This window comes from Cnephaeus nilssonii, assembly GCF_951640355.1.
Source record: "Cnephaeus nilssonii genome assembly, chromosome: 14".
NCBI lineage: Eukaryota > Metazoa > Chordata > Mammalia > Chiroptera > Vespertilionidae > Cnephaeus > Cnephaeus nilssonii.
The window spans coordinates 42802478-42823592 of record NC_137085.1 but is presented as its reverse complement, the minus strand read 5'-3'; the positions used below and the strand labels follow the sequence as shown (position 1 = coordinate 42823592).

The 21115-nt window shown below is 38.4% G+C and overlaps 1 protein-coding gene across 5 annotated transcripts in view; it reads right to left on the bottom strand.

Moving 5' to 3' along the window:
• TRPM3 (transient receptor potential cation channel subfamily M member 3) overlaps window positions 1-21115 on the bottom strand; it is a 444564-nt gene that overhangs the window by 157597 nt on the left and 265852 nt on the right. For all 5 annotated transcript variants that reach the window (XM_079790372.1, XM_079790376.1, XM_079790373.1 and 2 more), the window contains one exon: window positions 8528-8702. In XM_079790372.1, the coding sequence (XP_079646498.1) occupies window positions 8528-8702 (175 nt within the window). The remainder of the gene's footprint in view (window positions 1-8527; window positions 8703-21115) is intronic.

Genomic DNA, 21115 nt, shown 5'->3' with positions numbered 1-21115 from the left:
TTTTTAGATAGAGGAGAAGGGAGAGAAAGAGAGAGAAGCATCGATCAGTGGCCTCCCGTATGAGCCTCGGCCAAGAATCGAACCTGCAACCTTTCGGTGTAAGGGAGGACGCTTCAACCAACTGAGCCACACTGGCCAGGGCTCAGCAATATAATTAAAAAAAAAATTTTGTTTTTTAAATCCTCACTCAAGGATATTTTTCCATTGATTTTTAGAAGGAGTGGAAGAGAGAGAGAAAGTCAGAGAGAAATATCAATGTGAAAGAAACACATCAGTTGGTTGCCTCCCAGATGGGCCTGACCAGGGCCCGGGCCAGGGAGGAGCCTGCAGCAGAGGTACGTGCCCCCAACCGGAATTGAACCCGGGACTCTTCCATCCACAGGCCAATGCCTTATCCTCTGAGCCAAATCGGCCAGGGCAGCAATATAATTTTAAATAAGCCCCTGGGTAATTCTGATGGAAAATAAAATTGAGAACCAGTGGTCTAGGCCTTCCACTCCAGCTTCACCAGAATAAATCTTTATCTTGTCTGTTTTATATATTATACTTCTAGGTGAGATTTCATTGGAGAAGGGGTTTAGGGACTTTAAAAAAGTGAAAATCAATACTACAGGGAAGTGGGAAATTGTGCCTCTTAAATGGTTGTCCATTGAAATTGTAAAGTCAAAGCAAAGTGAGGTAGGACCTTCTGATGCTGAACTTACTGGCCCTAATGACTATCAATGGCCTCTCAAATTTACATTATTTACATTCAACTATCACCAGTTCACTTTTAAATACTTTTGCTTTTCTCAACTTTTTTCTTTCTCTTTTTTAATTGGTCATATATTTTGAACCAGTCAGAAATTAATTTTCAAAAAATAAAATAAGTAAATGAATGAAATGCCTTTAAGAAACCCATGTAAATAAAAATACTAATAGAGAAATCTACTGTGAGTATTTTTGTGGTATAGCTTTCTTTTCAAAGGAGACATTTTCAAGTCTGACAGATGTTTGGAAGCAAGAACAACTGTGAACTGTGATAAAGAAAGAAGGTGATTCATGTTAAATAAACTTTTCAAGTGAACTGGGTTCTAAAGACAAAATTTGGCAATGCACTTGTGGTAGTAGTGCATTGACTTGTGTGAGGAGAATGCCCATGAGGCATAGAAAGTGAAGAAGCTATTTTTGAACACACCAGAGAAGTATAAAAGAAATCTAATGTTTATACACTTTAAAAGAATTTCTGAAAGTGTGGTCCATGGACGACTCTTGTCTGAATCTCCTGGGGTTTTGGTTTCAATGCATTTTCCTGCACCCCAGCCCAGGGACACTGAACTCAGATGTTTAGGGGAATTTGTGCTTCTTTTTCCAAGTGATTCTCGGGTATGCTGAAGTGTAACAAGCGCATGCTTATTTTGAAAGTTTTCTGTATAATAAGTAGCCAAAAAGTTACCTAAGCAAATCTTAGAGGAACATAATAGATGCCTTGGAAATCTTTGCTCGGCTTTAATGGGCTATTTAAAGTTGGGGGCAGTGGTTCCTAGAATGGATTTCATGATCATAATCAATTATTTACCTCTGTGTTTTTCTGATGTTGCTACTTAAGGCCACATTTTCCTAACTTGGAGTTGAACAATTCTAAAGTGAATTTAATCACTGTAGAGATCCAATTAGCCACTTTAGATCAATAAAATATTTTCCTTCACTTAGTACTTTCCCCCATGAATTCTAGATAATTTTTATAAAGTCAATGCTTCATTCTCCCCGTGTTGACACACATGGAGGGATCAAATATCAAACTGTACACAAAAGTATTTATTTTATTTTATACTTTCCTAAATCAATGAAGCTACTCTAGCTTTGTGGAACTTGGATATAATAACACAGGTATTTATATATCTATATCTTTATATATTCCACACAAGAAAAGTTGCAAACTTTTATCATCTACTCAAACCTAAGCCTTTTCCTGCCTTTTTAGAACTCAGTAACTAACATCTATAAACTTTTACCATCTACTCAAACCTAAGCCTTTTCCTGCCTTTTTAGAACTCAGTAACTAACATCTAATTGAAAATTATTTGTTATTATATTAGTTCAAATGAGATTATAAGTCTCAAGGGAAGGCCTACTTTTTGCCTAAAACAAACATTCAAAAAAATATCTGGTGATTGATTGATTGAAAATTCTTGTTATCAGTCCTATCTAAGTTTTCACTCAAATTTTAAACACAAACACGTATGCCTATATCATATATACATACAATGATATGTATTAGTATATATAATTAATAATACATGATTAAATGTATTTTATCTGATTAATTTATGAATACAATTTAACTATATATGATTCAATTTAGTAATATATATATGTGTGTGTGTGTATGTGTGTGTGTGTATATATATATATATATATATATATATATATATATATATATATATACATCACCACACAAAACACCACCACACTGTCTCATAGAACTCAACCCCTCTACCAACTTTCCTTTAATTCCATTCAGATTGATTATTTTTTTGTGTGTTGAGTTTTATAAGACATATAAAGCTTTTTCTTGGTCATTCATACTGACTCTTAGTTTAGATCCACTTTTTGATGGAAAAGGAGAGGAGGCAATAGAGTTATTATATTATATTGTTATTTTGTGGATAACTAACATACATGATTTCCCTGAAGAGATTCTCATGAGGAATGCTAAATTCAAGTACTTTGTCCTCTACGTTTCTGTGATACTTTCTGTTCGTCATAGCACGTGTCCTTCTAGTTATCTGTATTCACGTCTGTGTTTTAATCTCCATTAAAGAGTCCCTGATAGGGTCATGTCTTGCTCATCCTCTAGCAGTTCCATGATTATAATAATCACTCAATAAATGTTAACTTGAAAAACAGTTTATAGAACCAAAACTTCTATAAATAAAGCCACCAGTATTCTTTGTCTGTACAAGATGTTTCCAACTTTCCTTACTTCCCTCTGAGAAAGTTAAAAAACAGAATCAAGTTTGCACATGCCTTCTTATAGAATATTCTAGAAAAGAGACAGGTAAGATGAAATTGACAGAAACAAAATGGACACTTAAAGTCAGCATGCTTGATATTTGTTTCCTTCTTTCTCACTTGACATTTCAATTATGTCTAAATCATGCTGGAATACAAACCATTGCTATCAATTACTTTCTTTCAGCAGATCTTATAGAGACAAATGAGAGGGCTGTGACATCCTTCAGTTTTAGATGGAAATCTCTTGAGTAGCAGAAAACATTAGTGCCCACGGCATAGAATGATATGTCCTAGGGAATACACCTGTGCTTCTAAAATGACTAATTTTCTCTCTCCTGTCTTTGGCCATTTGGCTATATATTTGGAGAGAAACAAACTTGTGTCACATCTCTGCTGGGATATAGTTTTATAATTTGAAGCCATGCAACATATTTTTCCTTTTTAATCTCTACGTTGTGTTTCATTTATGCCTTTACCTCAGCTAACCAAAAAATGTTGGGACCCTTAGTAAGCTCACTTTAAACAGGATAATGAGATTTTTGTTGGGAATATATTATCTGTCTCCCATTCTCAAGAGCAAGCCATTGCTCATTTTTTTTCTTCACAGTATGGAATACAAATTCTACTGGCACATAGCAATGTAAATAGTTAAAACTTAATGATCCCCATCCACTAAAAAGAAAGGATAATTATGCAATATAGTAGAGGTGCTAATTATTGCTATGATGGCAATCATATTACAATATATAAATGTATCAGGTTAACACATTGTATACCTTAAATTTACACAATGTTATATGTCAGATATACTCAATTAAAAAAAAAAAAGCACTATCAGTCTTTTGGTGTTTTCTCCATAGATGACTCTCCAAAAGTTATGAACAGACTACTTAAAAGCTGCAGTTTTATTTCTTGTCCTGGGGTGTTTAAAAATGGTAAATCCAGATGATTATTTTGGGACAAACATAAGTATCTATAATAATAAAAGGGTAGTATGCTAATTAGACCTGATGTCATTTCAGATGTCCTTCCTGGGCCGGAGGGAAGCCAGCTGGGTCCTGGGTGCATGGGGGTGGCCCAGGGGAAGCCAGCTGGGTCCTGGGTGCCTGAGGGCAGCCAGGGGAAGCTAGCCTGGGTCCCAGGTGCCTGCCCGTGGCCGGAGGAGGGAAGCCCAGATCCCGGGTGCCGGAGGGAAGCTGGTACCGGCAGCCAGGGGAAGTAAGGCCTACTCTTGCATGAGTTTTTGTGCATTGGGCCTCTAGTAAATAATAACGTCTGGATGAACGAGGGACATAATCTCAAAACACATTCATTCATTCAGATGCCTTTTTCACACTGACATTTTTCACCTGTGCCATACATGCTCACTGACTGATTAATCTCCCTGTAATCTTAGACCTATGTTGACAATTACCAGGCAAAGTCATATCTACATTCAGTTTTAGCCACCTGAAGCTTGCAAAGTCTTCCTGACTGGGTATCTTCCTGGGTATCTTCAAACAGCATAAAGTAGAATCCTACTATTTAAAAATTTACATTATTGAATGTAATGCTACTTAGGTAGCAGTAATCTATTTGTGTTCACAGTGTTTAGTAATTTATGATTCAGAAATAAAATTTGGTAATGTTTCTCAAGCAATAAAATTGGTTATGGATAGTGACTTATGACTCTTTCTAAACTATACAGGTGGGAAATAGAAAATCCAGTACAACAATAAGGAATAAAAAAAGTTCAACCATTTCTTTCAGGTAGTGTATGCCACAGAGCAGAGGTAGGGAAAAAATGACAAAAATAAAAGTAAGAATTTAATTGTAATTGTCTCCTATTTTATATAAACCCATTTGTGTTTTGATAGATCAGTCATATCTCTTTCTACCTCAAGTAATCTCATTTACAAAACTTAATTAGTTTTGCCAATTATAATTTGCTTCCAAAGAAATTCCCTTTTAAATTCCTATTCATGGAAAGTGGTTTAATAACAGGGAATTTAAAGGCCCGGTATCAAGGTCACAAAGGTTAAAATGGAGAGATGAAGATTTTATTCACACCTTTAAGAAAATAAAACAATTAGCTACTTAGCTGGATATGCACATTTATAGTTCGTGGGCCTATATTATTTAAAAACCTATAAATTAAAATTTTTAATCATATTTAAATCAGCAAAGTAACTGAAAAGTAAAAATTATGTATGTTTTCTATAGTCAACTCTATATGCAAAATCATACATATTTAGGTCCATTGGTTTATATAAAGAAATAGTTATGCATTTATATTTATTTATAGTGAACCATGAACCAAACTCTGTTGGGCTTTGCTAGAAATCAAAGAAGAAATCTTCCTTGGTGAATGAAGTCTAGGTGGGCTAATTCTTTTTTTAGCGTAAAGAAAGCAGCACACTACTGCAAAATCATGTTCTTTGGAAATAATTTTTTAAATTGGCTGCACATGTGTGGCTAGACAACTTCATTTCAAGCTAAATAAGCATGATTAATTCCGGCAGTTATTCAGATGGCACACGGAAACATTCCAAACTCATTTTATCATGATAAATGTATAATAGCTTTCCTGGAGTAGCAAGAACATACTTTTATCTATACACTTCATAAATATTTCTTTAAAACCTTAAAGTTTTAGCTTTAAATAATCCCCAAGATATAAGATTATATCTTAATTCTTTCTCTCCACACTAGTTATGTGCATGACTTCATATTCTTTGATAATCAGTCATGGTTCATATGTTTGTATAGATCCCATATAGATTGTGCTCTTGCATATTTTGACCATAGAATAATGAGAACTAAAGCGAAACTTTAGTTTTAAAACTAAAACTGACAATTAAGGTTAAAGGGGCATGGGATTTCTGACTCTTAATTTTCAGGTTTGGGCATAATGATCTGGGTTAGTTAAGGAAAAGAATTCACATGATGGAGGGTTGATCAGCTTGGAATGCACTGATTTTATTTTGTTGGAATACACAGAATAATAAAAAAATCAGGAAATTATAATACTAAGAGGCAGCTGAGGGTAACTTAAGTGTTTAAAAGAGAGTACCTCTAAATGAGAAACACTAAAGCACATACCAAAAAACACATTCCAGGGAATTTATAATACACCAGAAAGAACCCTGATCTGGGATCATGAGCTGTGTGACCTTGGCAAAGCATTTAATTTCTCTATGTTTCTGTCTCCTAGGTTAAATAATATAAAGTCCCGCCCAGTTCTAACATGCGTAACAGTTCTCTGTCATTAAAACAGAGTCAGGAGTGGTAACTTACCAAATATTTTAACATTTTCAAGGTACAAAACCCCAAATAATGACAAAAATAGACACTAGCTACAGACTTTTATTGTGTATAGACCAAGAAAACCTGAAACGCCGAGGTGAACACCCTGCTTCTTCATTAGTTTCCTGAAAAGACACATGCACCGTGAACCCAAACTTGTACCTACTTTATAGAAATACAACAAAATAATTGCAAGCACTAGGAAGCAAAAAATAAGCCAAAAATAAAAACTGCATCAATTCTTTAGTTATTTCAGAAAAAGGAACAAATTTCTATATTTAAATCAACGAGAACTATGGCTAAAGCAAAGCACAGTTGAGGATCTTGTTGGTAATAGATATGGAGGCATTTGGGCAAATGTTTTTTTTTCTCTCTCTCTTTTATTCCCTTAGTTATAAAGTGGGCCAATATTTACTATCAAAGAAGAAGAGAAAAGTAATTTAATTAAATTTGCCAGTAAGCAAACTTCAGTTGTGTGCTTATAAGAATTAGCTTTTAGAAAAAGTATCAAAAGCTTTAACAGGGCTTAAAATAACTACCAGTATTTGCAGCGTTGAGCTAGAGGCCCCATGCTTTTCGTTATTCCTCCTCTCATATATTTTGGTTCATGCACCTACCAGGTGAGGGTGCCGATTTAACGGCTCACCGGGAGTGCTGGGCTGCTGGCTGAGACAAGGAAAGACTGGGGAGAGAAGAGACGGCATTGGGCTGCCATGCTGCATCTCGTTACTTTAAGGCAGCCTGGGTGACAGAGAGGTGGAGGGGAAAGTGTCCTGAAGTAGGCAAGCTCACCTGTCACTTTTATTATTATAATTACAAGCTTGTCTACTTACTAGATTTACTGTGATTGCTTTAAAACACACACACACACACACACACACACACACACACACACACACACACACATTTATTTCAGAGAGGAAGGGAGAGAGAGAAAGAGACACAACGCCTTGACCGATTCCTGCATTAAAATAACAGGGCTTAGTTATTTTAAGCCCTGTTAAAGCTTTTGATACTTTTTCTAAAAGCTAATTCTTATAAGCACACAATTGAAGTTTGCTTACTGGCAAATTTAATTAAATTACTTTTCCCTTCTTCTTTGATAGTAAATATTGGCCCACTTTATAACTAAGGGAATAAGAGAGAGAGAGAGAGAGAGAGAGAGAGAGAGAGAGAGAGAGAGAGAGAGAAAACAAACACATTTGCCCAAACATTTCAGAGAGGAAGGGAGAGAGAGAGAGAATCATTGATCGGCTGCCTCCTGCACCCCCCACACCCTACTGTGATCAAGCCTGCAACCCAGGCATGTGCCTTGACCAGGAATCGAACCATGACCTCCTGGTTCATAGGTCGACGCTCAACCACTGAGCAACACCAGCCAGACTACTGTGAGCTCTTTGAGGGTAGAAATGGTATGTTATTTTCTACATTTCAGTGCATGGCACAGAGTAAACACAGTAGAATTATAAAAGGTATGAATAAAAGACCCCATCTTCTCTGGGGTTCCTTTCTCTCTCTGGTTTCATGTGTTAGGAGAATTGATCAGGTTAGAAAGTTCCTTATTTAAAACTTCAATGTCTCCCTTGAGTTTTCCCCCTTCAACTCATTCACATCTTGAAAATAAATTACTTTCATCTAATAATCTGTGAGTGCCTGGACCCCACAATTCACTCAATGGAACCTCAGGGGGAGAAGAGGGCTATGAAGGGAAGTCCTCCGTGGGGCCGGGGTGTTGGATTACTGAAAGCAGCACTGGGGCTGACAGCTGAAGGAAAGGACACGAGGGATTCAAGAGGTGTTTATAAGGGCCAGAGGGGTTGCCTTTACGGAGATTCACCTTTCCAAGCCAGTTTAGAGGGATTTGACAGCACGGGCTGCCAATTGGTTTTGTAAACATTTAGCATTTGTAAACCAGCTTGGTGATGCTGGTGTTTGTGGCCAAGCCTGGAAGCGGCATATCCCAGCTTCTCCCAAGTTACTAACCTGCACTAAATGGTCCAGATTAGCTGTGCTAATGAAGAAATGAGAAAGGCCCAAGGCCCCTTTCTTCCCCTCATCCTCTCTGTCATCAGTGTGGCCCAGCACAGCTTTTACAGAATATGCCGCTTCATAGGACCTTTCGAGTATGTTCCCTGGCTCTTTCCCACCAGCCTCCCATTTCCTAATCAACTAAACCCTCTCTTCCAAGCTTGGAACACAAACTTTGCACTCATAGGTCCCCTATGGGGCCTGGCAAATTACCTACCCGCCTTCTTCTGAATATTTATGTCCAAACGCCAGGATGTCGGATGCCCGTCCACTCCCATCGCAGACAACAACGGGCACGGGAGGGGTGTCTCGAAGGTACTCCAAGACAATTGAGATCACATTGGGTCCTCCTTCCACAATGAGCGCCACTACTGGAACGCCTTGACCGATTCCTGCATTAAAAAAGGAAAAGAAAAGGAAAAAAGAGAAAAGAACACAAAGCCAGCAAACCAAAGAAACAAAAAAGAGAAACAAAAAGCACAAACTAAAATTACTGAGCACAGCGGGAGGTAACAACATATGAGGGGATAAAAACACCGAGGGGAAATTTACAGAAAGCCCTTTGGCAGAATGTCCCCCAGAAAGTCTAGTTGACTTTGCCCTTTCCCAACAACGACCAGATGCTGGGGTCAGTTAAGACACTGGTGACCATACTTGATAGGCGAGGGCATAGTGAGAGGCGGAGAGAAAGGAACTGATCAGTAGATGAAGCATTAGACCAGTAGCCAAAGATTGGAAGATAAAGGTGATCTTAAGCAAGTCTTGTATGTATTCAATGGTTCTGTTTGTTATATGAAAAATGGGAAGTTAAATTGCTACCTTCTGGAAGTCATCACAGCAGTAATGCCTAAATGATTCTTTTCATTAAAGACTATGAAAATCAGCTGATGGCATATTTTAACTTGCTGAATCAACCACTGGGTAAGTAATGGGTTTATTTCTGACCATAAATGATCAGCATGATTATTGATTCTAAACAGCATAATAGTCATAACAGGTACCAGGGGACATGGCATCTACCATCTGCCACTATTGCATCCTTCACTACTGATGATTGGTCAGTAAACATTGGCGGAATTCAGTGGTTTCACAGATCTTTCTTAAAGGATTTAAACTATGCACGCTGTACCAAAATACATTGCTATTTTCAAGTAAAAATTGCCTTAACATCAGTACTTACATATGGTCCAACCTAACATATTAAAGACAAATATTAAAAACAAATGTCCATAAGAGGCATGAGAAAGAAATCAAATTCATTTTTAAGTGTCATGTCAAGCATCATCTTTATTCATTGAATGATGTCCTTTTATTCAATTTGGTATCACTCTGTATTTTCTCATTCAACCTTCTCAGAATAGTTAGGTCATTGAGCAGTACCATGCTAATGAGACGGTTTTGTAGGTACACAAAGCAGTTATCTTCAAAGAGAACTAGTCAAGATTCTATACCACTTCTATAAATAGGAATTAAAATTAGCCTTTAGTCATCTCAGTTCTCCCTCTTCCCCCTTTTGCTTTGGTTTTATCTTATATCAAGAAACTGCTTCCCTGTGAGAAATAATGGTTTGGGGTTCGGTTTCTCGCTCCATTAATAAGAGATTTTATTTCACTTGTGTGTGACCTGCTTTACTTCTAAATCAGTTTTTCATGGCTTGATTTTCATCTTAAAGGAGTGGCTCAAAATGCCAGTTATACACAAATGGGTGCTGTTTTAAATCAAGTGTAAAAAAAAAAAAAAACACCCAGAAAATTGTTGCTCAAGGCAAGATGCCAAGATTTCTTTTTGTTCCCCAGAGGGAAATGGGAGAGAGGGAGAGAGAGATGACTCATGGTCCCATCAGAGTTTTCTGTGTGTGGAGAAGTTTTGAGAGTTACTCCTTCAAATCCAAGGAGAAGGACGTGAAAGGTCATGCTGCTCCCCTTGACCCAGGAGCCCTTCATGACTCCCACACAAGGTTGCTTGGAAGCTCTGTTTGGGTGCCTGTGATGAAGACCCTGCCCCCATTGCTGCTGACTCTGAGGACTAAGTACATTCCTCTTGAAAGGCACTTTGGACATTAACCTCTTAGTCTAGTTTTTAGAGACTAGGATCTCTGAATACTTTCATGAATCTGACAGCTAGTGACTCATTCTCCACAAAAATAATTGCACATACAGACAGTCACAAAAATATCTGTATGCAATTTCAAGGATTTCATGGATCTTTGATGCCTACTCATGAACAACTTGCTAATGGACTCTTCCATAACCCCACCCTAAATGAAACACATTGACATATCTGCGAAGAACATCGGCTTGCGTTCTTTTATGAAGCTCACTGAAGCCTGTCAGACAAGTTCTGGGATGGATTTGCAAACAAAACTTTATGCCCAGGGAAACTATATCATGTTATTGCTGCCTATTTTCATTGATTGGCTTAACTTTCCAGATGAAGTACAATCTACAGGCGTCTTTCCTCCCTCCCTTCATTTCTCTTCATTGATTTTGTTTCTTCTGTTCACACATTCTTTTCTAAATTATATTTTAGATATAGAGTATTAAAAATTATCTAGAGAAATTCACAAATTTACAAAATAATATCTGTAGTATATGACTTCATTAGTAAAGAAAAGCTTTTTAAAATATCAAGAATGGCATATATATAATTAATTTCAGAGAGGACTGGAGATGGAGAGAGAGATAGAAACATCAATGATGAGAGAGAATCATTGACTGGCTGCCTCCTGCATGCCCCACACTGGGACTGAGCCTGCAACCTGGGCATATGCCTTGACCGGGAATCAAACTTTGACCTCCTGGGGATCAAGCCCACAATCTGGGCATGTGCCCTTGACCAGAATCAAATCCAGGACACTTCAGTCTGCAGGCCAACACGCTATCCACTGAGCAAAACCAGTTAGGGCAAGAATGCATATTTTCTTAGTTTTGACATAAAGAAAACATTTTGGGAATCCACTGCAGATACAGCTAGATGCCCAGGGCCATGACCATTTTTTTTTTTACTTTAAAATATGTTTTTTTTAAATTGATTTTTAGAGAGGAAGGGAGAGGGATAGAGATATGGAAACACTGCTGAGAGAGAAACATTGATAGATTGCCTCCTGCACGCCCCCTACTGGGGATCGAGCCTGCAACCCTGGCATGTGCCCTGACGGGAGTCAAACTGGTGACCCCTTGGTTCATGGGTTGATGCTCAACCACTGAGCCACACTAGCTGGGCTATCATTTTCTTTATGTTAAAAAAAAAGTCAATATAAATGTCTTTGAGGATCCTCACAAATATATACTTTAATTAGTGAAACCCACTGACCATTCACAAAAATAGCTGTTTAGACTTACAGCTTTAAAAATATAATCTCTATTATTTAGGGGGGAAAGTTTTATTTTATCTAGATTTCTCAGGGAAATTTTTGTGAACACTTGTTCTTTTAGTTTTGAGGAAAAGTAGGTTAGTTCTTTAGTTGATTGCAGTAATTTTTCATTATAACCAAAGACTTGCAGTAGTTCTCAGAAATTTAATCTTAGAGCAATGTAGATTTGTTTAAGCAGGAAGAGGTAAGATTCTTTCCACACTTCAGCTTTTGCAATTTTGGAACTGAAAGAATGTAGCCTATAAGACTGTGAGCATGAGCCATGCATTTAATAGCTATATTCTATAAGATTCCAGGTTGACCAGATTGACCAAATTATAAATTAAGCCCCAATCAATGTGTTTTGCAGACTTTGGTCACATTTTGTTATGACTGCTGTGCAATTCAACCCGGGCTCCCAATAAGCAAAACGTGTCAAAACTGTCTTGAAGATTGGGTTTTGTGAGGAAAAATGTCTTAAAATTCCATGTGACCTTTTTTTCTCTCTATTTCTCTCTCTCTCTCTCTGCTGACATGAGACTGTAATCTATGATAAGTTCAGGCACTTGTGAAAACATTTGGTGTGTTGTAGTGAAATGCTTAGATAACTGAGAATTTTGATCAAACTAAATTAACACTTTGGTTTTAGTCAACATCACCATATGTGATCCAAAATGCCTATGAGCCTAAGGAATAATTGATTTTTCTGTTGGGAAATGGTTCATATTTACACAGAGATAGAATGTAGCAGGTTGGTCTTTAACCACAACTCATGTGATTATTGCAGTATAGGTCATTTAGAAAGGAGAGTTCGAGTTTTATGTGAGAGGTGACTTCCTGAAATCTTAAGCAATTCAAGACTGAGTCTGCCAGCGGTGGGTGGACATTTCTGTTTAACAGCTAAAGCCATGTAGCAATAACACAAACACAGTTAATTCACTGGCCTTGCCAGCTCTAGAATCAAGTGATTCTTGATTTAGAAGTTTGTGTGGATAATTCATATGTTTTGAAATTATGCATATAGTGAAACTTTATCCATATTTTATGTTGCAGAATTTAAAATTTGCATAGTTAAGTTCTGCATAAAATTAAAAAGCATTGAACATGCACCCTTCATCCAACTTCTCACTTGAATGGCCTGGTCTTTGAATCAATGGTTGATTCAATCAACAGGTCACATCTCTTGTATTTGGATTACATAATGGGGCCCTTAAAAACTCAGCAACTACCTAAAATCATGCGTTTTTCAAATACAGACTTGGGGGACATTAGCAAATACTGTCGTGATGGGAAGAGTAGCAGTCAAGCTATTTGCCTCATTTTAATGGGCACTCATTTACTGCCTACTTGAAAAGCAATGGCCCAAGTTTGCACAATACCACAGCTTTTCACAAATAGTTTCAGATTTAGATTCTTGATGTCCTTAATTTTAGTGCCTCTCCTCTGTGGTCTGAATTGTGGGATGGATTTATGAAAACTACATAAAGCTGGTAATTAGCTGTGTTTAACTAACAACATTAAAAACTATTCTTGTTTATTCAGTTTAAGGTGCTTCTTACAATTAGGAATATTCCCATTGCATGAATATCCAGGTACAACTGTAGAATATTATTGTTCAAGAAGAGAATATTTTAATATACTATATTTTGTAAAACAAAACATTATTGGAAATCTTTGAGCTTCTAAGGAGCAGAGTGAGCCCAAGAAAATATCTAGGCATGACAAGAAAAAATGCATCTAATTCACTAGAATAGCTCTTCAGGCTTCTATGGAAACAGATGTTTGAGATATTGCCTTCATGTTTTGGAGGTAGGATACAATATCTATTTAGGATAACAGGACCATAACTGGAATATGTCTGACTTTACTTGGAAATGGGTAATAAAACCAAAATATCTTTTAGCAAATCCTGATGATGTCCTCATTTAGTGAGTGCCGAACCCAGTGCAAGGCAATCATGTGTGTCATTATTATGACACCTTTTTGTCATGATAATTCTGCACCTAAATTGATGCTTAGGAAAGTATTTGGAAATATAAAGTAATGCACACACTATTAAGCAAAGTGAAAACACAAGATGCTATACTTTTAGAAACTTATGGTTCTCTAGTGGGGAAGAAATGCCTTGAAAGATGACTGGGGTCTTTCCCTGAGGTTGGGATTTCACAAGGCATAAATTTTCAACCCACTTTAGGACTTCACAAAATTAATAACCCATTTCCAAGTAAAGTATTATTTGGAACCATGCACATCCCAGTAGTACAGAAATATATCTTGCTATAGTTTGATATCCTCAACATGTCTTGTCATCACCAGTAACTCCCTTATTGGTATTTAACTAATGGAACCCCTTCAAATACAACCTTCCAGTATTGAAAGCTAATACAAATATTTCAGGATAAGCAAGCATGTATATTTTTATCTTGAAAATAAAAACCTCAGCATCTGCCTGGAGATATGAGGTTGTTAAGACATGGAAAACACAGAGTTTGGATTAATGGGGATGTCTCTCTGAGACAGTGATAACAGATTAAAAATAATGGTATATAGCATTTCTTATCCTGGGAACTAAGAATATAAAATCCATTGAATTAATATGGCAAAACCCATTTTTTTCTGTTTGTTTGGAATATTGTTGAAGTAATCTATTTTGTGAATTATCAGTGCTGCAGGTATTTCCATAGAGATCCTGTACTAGCTCCCACCAGCAAGCTTTCATTTGGGGCATTGTCTTCTTGCTTTACTTTTCTGTCTGGAAATCAGAGGCCAAAGGACAGAACTGGGGAAATTGATTGAATGGGGAATATCATAAAACAGACAAGGAGGTCACTGTGGCATGTTGACTAGGAACACCCATCTTTCCACCATGTTTCCCTTACCCACACTCCCCTGTCAGATCATTGAATGTCCAAAGCACAGAAGGGCAGTCCTACTTGTCTTCTTTCAATGGTGATTTAATTCCAGACCTCCAGTGGGTCAGATGTGCCTTCCTGGAATTGGAGCGGAGACCCTGGGCCCGTGGTGAGTGACTGGGAGAGATGGATGGGCCTTCATTTTGGAGCACACATTGATGGTCAGGTTGGAAGCCTGGTTGGTCATGGAAAGCTGCTCTGCTTCTCTCACTTCAAGGGTGGAGTTAGCTGTGAACTTGACCCTAACAGCAGCAGGAGGGGTTTTGATCCCCTCTTTGGAGAGCTCTATACCCAAGGGAGGAGAGAGCAATCACTCCCTTTTGATTGTCCTTGGTTCCTGGAGAGCAGCACATCTTCTGCTTGCACACGAGGCTGGGACATTTGCCTGCTCTCTCTCTGGCATTGTGGGCCCCATACGGGGGTTTGCCACGGTTTCAGTGGGCTTTCCTGGAAGTACTTCTTCACACAACACCACTCCCATTTCTACCCTACACTCTGAAAGCTTTGACCTCTCTCACTCACCCCTTTGATTGAGACTGTGGGCTGCCTGTCTGGAACTGAGCTGGATCTGTCCTGTCCTTGTTTTCAGACTCTGATTCTCAGTCCTGTGATTAACCCCTACCTTCGTTCGTCTGCTGGCTTCCTGGTGACTCCCACTTTCCCTCTCAGCATGGGCCACTGGGCTATTTTACCTCCTGCTACTGTAAACTTTGACAGCACGACTAGACTTCACAAAATTAATAACGTATTATTTGCAACCATGCACATCCTAGTAGTGCAGAAATACATCTTGCTATAGTTTGATATCCCCAAAATGTATCTAACAAACAGAGCAGGTACATAATTCACAGGGTTGTTCTGAGTAATAAAGAAGTTATTATTTATAAAGAGCAATTAGAATAGATTCTGGCACTTAATAGGAACAAAATGGTTAAACAAATGCAATTATAAAGATTCTCCTTTACATTTATTAAGCTTATATAATGTTTCTACTTTAAATGTATAAATTTCCCATGAAGATAAAAGCAAAATAAATGTATTTTATGTGTTTAAACCAAAAGAGTGCTCTAAAAAAGAAATAATTTGAAACATGATCTTCCAAAGTTTAAATCAGGGGTCCTCCAACTTTTTAAACAGGGGGCCAGTTCACTGTCCCTCAGACCGTTGGAGGGCCGGACTATAGTTTAAAAAAAACTATGAACAAATTCCTATGCACACTGCACATATCTTATTTTGAAGTAAAAAAACAAAATGGCCAAAACACCCGCATGTGGCCCGCGGGCCGTAGTTTGAGGACGCCTGGACTTTATAAATAGTCTCTCACACAGACCAATAGTATGCTTAGGAAGCCCAATTCCTCTCTCATGTATCCAAAAGGCTAAAACTTTCTGTTTGGGGTAGGTGATTTTTTTGTATCACTCCCCAGAGCCTTCTACAGGGGCCTCTCCTCAGTGCTTCAATCAGCTTGTTAAGTCTTTTGAGTTCTGTGGGTTGGACAAACATATAAATGCTAAATAACAAAACCAATAAACCACAAACCACCTCCAAGTATATTATATGCTAATAAACTAACTTAGCTTTTGACTCAGTCAATGGAAAACAGTTATTCCCTTGTGACTAGAGACTCTGATTGAAATATTCTGCTATTAATGTCCATGTATAACCAGGACATCCAAACAGCATTCCACATGAATCATTTCAATAGAAAGCCAACAGCCAATCCCATGGGCTTTAAGGCAAGTATTAGTTTCATAAAAGAAAAGCCAGCATTATTTTCTTTGGGGCCATTGTTTGCAGGCTTGATGTTTTAATGTAATTGATCTAAGTCTACAAGAAAATTCACCCAAACAAAGCTATAGTCTTCTTAGTCTCTGCTCTGTTCAAAACCCACATCAAAAGGCATTCCTTGCCTTCTCAAGTGTAAAGTAATCAGAGTGTTTCTAATTCATTTTACTTTTTAATACTTTGCCCACACTCCCCCATAATTGTGCCAGGATCTAGGCCCATAGCCTGTACAAGTTCCTTTGGCTTCTTGACAAAAATTAGTAAGCAACAGAGCAGCCAAGGGAATTATGGATGGAAAAAACATTCGAAGACCTAGCCTACTGTGCAGAGCAGAGCTGGGTAAGAGAGGCAGACAGAAAGAAAGAGGGACATGTTGCTGGTGGTATTTGTATTAATTTACCTTTCCAAAATTATTTTTAAAAACCTCTTTGCATCAGTTAAGGGAGACTGCAATTTCTTTTCTCTGCTCCAAATGCAAAAGGTTCTGTTCTCTCCTTGAGGAATGTTCTTTTTTCTGTGACAAACTGATACTCATCCTTCAATTCCCAGATTCAAAGACAAGCCTTCCTCAGCTTCCTCCCTGTGACCACCTCCCATTGCTAGGCAGAATTAGCCATTCTCATTTATATATTTTTATAGCATTTGCTTTTTAAAAAAGCACATGCCAATAAGTATGTACCTTACATATGTCTTGAAGTTTCATCTCATTAATTACATGTTTGGACATGTCTTTTCTCTGGTAGGTTTATCTTTATATTCCCAGCTCTATGCATAGTAGTTTATCACTAAAATTTGGGGTACAGCAAGGAAGGCAGGATACTAAGTTAACATCAAGTATATCCTGATTTTTTCATAGGTTAGATGACATTATAGGTATTTCCACAGAAATTTTAAATGTTTTTATAACATAAGCAACTTTATCTCAATCAGCTGACCTGAGATCCAGGGCACTCAGATCTGATTTAAATTTTTATAAAATCAGGAATTATGCCAAATACCCAGTGTCTATGCCCATTGGTTTTCCCGTGGATGACTGAGATTGCTTCTTAACTAATTTTTCATAATTATCGCATCACTGCTGATTATTATCCATAAGCACAGTCTTCCTTGTAATAACAGTCATTAGTGGGTTACTATTGCTTATAGATAAAAGCCCAAATCCTTTCATGTGACAGACAAGACTCCCATATTCTGGACCCAACCTTCATTTGCAGCCTTATCTCCCTCCAGAACTCTTTGTTTACTCTGATTCTGCCTCATCAGATTATTTTCACGATCCTCCATCTAGGATTATTTAACTTCCCAGTAGCCATCCTAATTTTTAGAGAGGAGTCTCTCTCCTACTCCTGATTTCATGGGGGAGGATTTTCCCTGAGCACATCCTTGGGCTTTCTATGCTCATTTACTCACTTGGCTCTTTGGTAAATTTGAGAATAAGTAGGCTTGCTCACTTAGCCTCACTTCTCTCCCTTTTGGCATCTGCCTGCCTGTAGGAAGCCTGAGATCACTGGCTCCTCCAGGGGCCCTGCCCCAGAAGGTGTGTGGTGGGCTGGGGGTGGGAGATAAAGGCTCGCCGTGAGATTCTACCTAACTCAGGGGAGTCACTAAACCCACTAAGCCAACAGATTTAACACCATGTGTGCTAGCTTGTCCCCCAACTAAAAGTAGTATTTTGAATTCCATCAAGTACCTCTTTTATTTCTCAGATTGTTCAGGACTTGGATAAGGAAGAGAGGTGCTATTTATTGTGGGTCCTCAGAGATCCCAACTCAATCTTCCAAGTCCAGGTCAGAGGTTACTAATTCCCAAGGCCCTTCCTAACTCTCTCAGGCAGTATTAGTTATTCATTCTTGTGTAGTCCCACTGTTGTTGTGGTTGTATTCATATCTTTTTGGCAGTTATTTTATTTTTCCTTGTTTTAATGGAAGTTTCGTCCACTAAATTATAAACCCCTTGGGACAGAGACCCCCACCCCTCTTAGGCAACATTCTGGTTTTCATAGAGCCTCACTTAGAAAGTAGTTCAAATAAATACTTGTGAAATAAAATTAAAATCTAAAACACCCAGGGCCTATACCTTGGGACTTACACAACTGGAGGGATAGGAATAAATCAGTGCTTTTAAAGGGACTGAGTGTCATATCTCAATACTATTGATGTAGCTACTGAAAGTAGAGATGACAGCCATTTAAGTGGCCCCATCGTGTCCTTTCACAGGTCTTAATTACTGGGCCTCACAAGTGGTCAGGGACCTAGAGAAGAACATGCTGAGTGACCTGGGTGGATGCTCACATTTCACTTGTCCATCTCGATTAAGTCTGGAAGAGTCCAAATTCTTAGGGACTCAAACAGGCAATTTCTGTTCAGCTGTCTTGTACTTTTAAATTGAAGCCTTGCTACTTCTCAGAATTGGACCCAGCTGGAGTCCCATGTCCTGGCCATTGGGGAGAAAGATGTAAGCAAAGGTTTACCTTCTTCCCCTTGCTGGAAGGAGGTCCATGAAAATGATTACTTCCTCTAGTTGAAATGAATAGGGAACTATATGACTGAAATGGAGACCTAAATTCTGCCTCCTCTGAGGTGACTGATATGTTTTAGCAGCTAAGATGCTATAGGAGGCTAGGAGTGACCCTCATCCATCACCAAAGTTATTAAAATAGTTGACGGCCATTATCATATATGAGACAAAGGAAGGGTACTGATTATTGTAAAGGTATTCAGTACAATTTCTGAGCAACCATTGGAAAAATTGATACATTTTTATTTGATTTCTGGGCATCTTTTCCAAAAGATAACACAAATCCAATCTGATCGAATCTTTACTGTGACTAAATCCTTAGTGAGAAATATAGGCGACAATGTCATGGGGGATCTTCTTTCCTCTGGTTGCAAGTTTCCATGTGGAGGGAGTTCCATTAGTGTGACACAGATCTAGTCTCCTATGGTTCCCCTACTCTCCACATGTAGAACTGAGTAACCTGATCAGTGGTGACTAATACCTGTGTTTCTCAATTGAATGTAACTAATCTACTAAAATTCTCCACTGAGAAGGATTTAGCTTCTGTCTTTCTTTTCCCATGTCCTCATGCCAGTCAGTGACATTAGTAAAAGGATCTATTGTAGACCCAAACTTAACCTCTGGTTGACCGTTTGGAGTTGGAGGTGAGCAGGTGAACCCGTTTGGGCCTCATACTAATAACTTCATCATTAATCAAAATGATATTTTGATCTTCATCTGCCTGGCTCCTGTGTCCACTCTCAGTCATTTGAAACTTGTCCCATCCAAGAGTGAAGTACAATTTTGGGGGCTTCCTCAAGCCTCAACACCATGAATTGCAATACTGTCATTTCTGTTTCTGGCTTCATTTTGCAACAGCATCCAATAAACCAGAGTGTCCTGTTCAAGTTTGTGAACAGGAGTTTATTTTTTAGGTGCAAATGACATTCTCTGAAAGATAAGTATTTTCTTGATGTCATAGCTCCTAAAGAAATGACAATTTCAATATGTAAAAAAGATAATTACAAATGGAGCCAAAGCCAGGTTGTTTATGAATTTCAGGGTTGCAGAGAATGATTTCATGTAGTGAAGTCCACTGGCCAATTGGCTAAAGGCAGTTTCTCTCTCCCTTAGGGGAAGCAGCCCTGAGCACTTACTAGGTATTGGGCACTCAACCAGGCAGGCTGCACATGCTTACTCAATCTGCTCAACAACCCTGTGATAGAGATATTATTATCCCCATTTTACTGTTAAATAAACTGAGGCATAGAGAGTAAGTTGCATGTCTGAACTAGGTTTCAAATAGAGACCTCTTAGGAAATGCAGAGTCCACACTCTGCACTCTACTGGGTTGTCTCTCACCAGGTGACCGTATGATTTATCATACAAATGCCAGGACACTTGCAGGTGAACAGGCCATCATTAATTGTTACTGTGGATGACAAGTATAAGCTGGAACTGGACATACCAGTACATATGGTCACTATCTCTCTCATGTCTCAGGGTCTCAAACTCATTTCCAGCAGATTTTAAAAATAGATGCTGTCCTCAGATATTTAGAAAGGGGACTGAGTTTGTTCACTGTTCCTTGGTTGCATCTCCTCCTGATGAAAAAGGCCAAGACTCACAGATGCCCTTCCCAGATTCCTGGCATCAGGTTTCCAGCTCCATCTAAACCACAGCTGTTCATTATTAGACATATTCCTCTAGAAACACAGAGAGATGAAGCTCCAGGGAAGGATTAGGTCATTAAGCGAAGGAAAATAGCAAGAACAATACAGCAGCACCTGCATAAATCCTGGAGGGGGAAAAGACCGATTTAAAGTTTCTCACATGTTCTAACATATCCATGATGGTGCTGGAAACAAATCACTTCTACTTTTCTCTCATAAATAAATGCCTCATCACATTCTATCACTTAAGCACATCAAAACGCATGAGGAGGTGTCAGGAGACAGGCATGGCCCAGGGGCAGGCAGTGGGTGCCCTGGGTCCTTAGTCACTGGGGGTGTTTAAACTCCTTAACCTGCTTTGTCATGTTTGTGTGAAACAGCCACTTGGCTATTTCCTACTGCTGCCACCACAAATCATTTGACTGTAATAGTAAGTGCTAGTGCCATCATTCTAAGAAGTGGGCTATCCTAACGTGCTATATAAGAAAGTGGCACTCTAAGGACTGCCCTGAGAAGCCCGATTCGGATGTATTGCAAATGATCACAACAAGGGGTGTGAAGAAACGCCCCGTTTCAAGTTCTCAGCT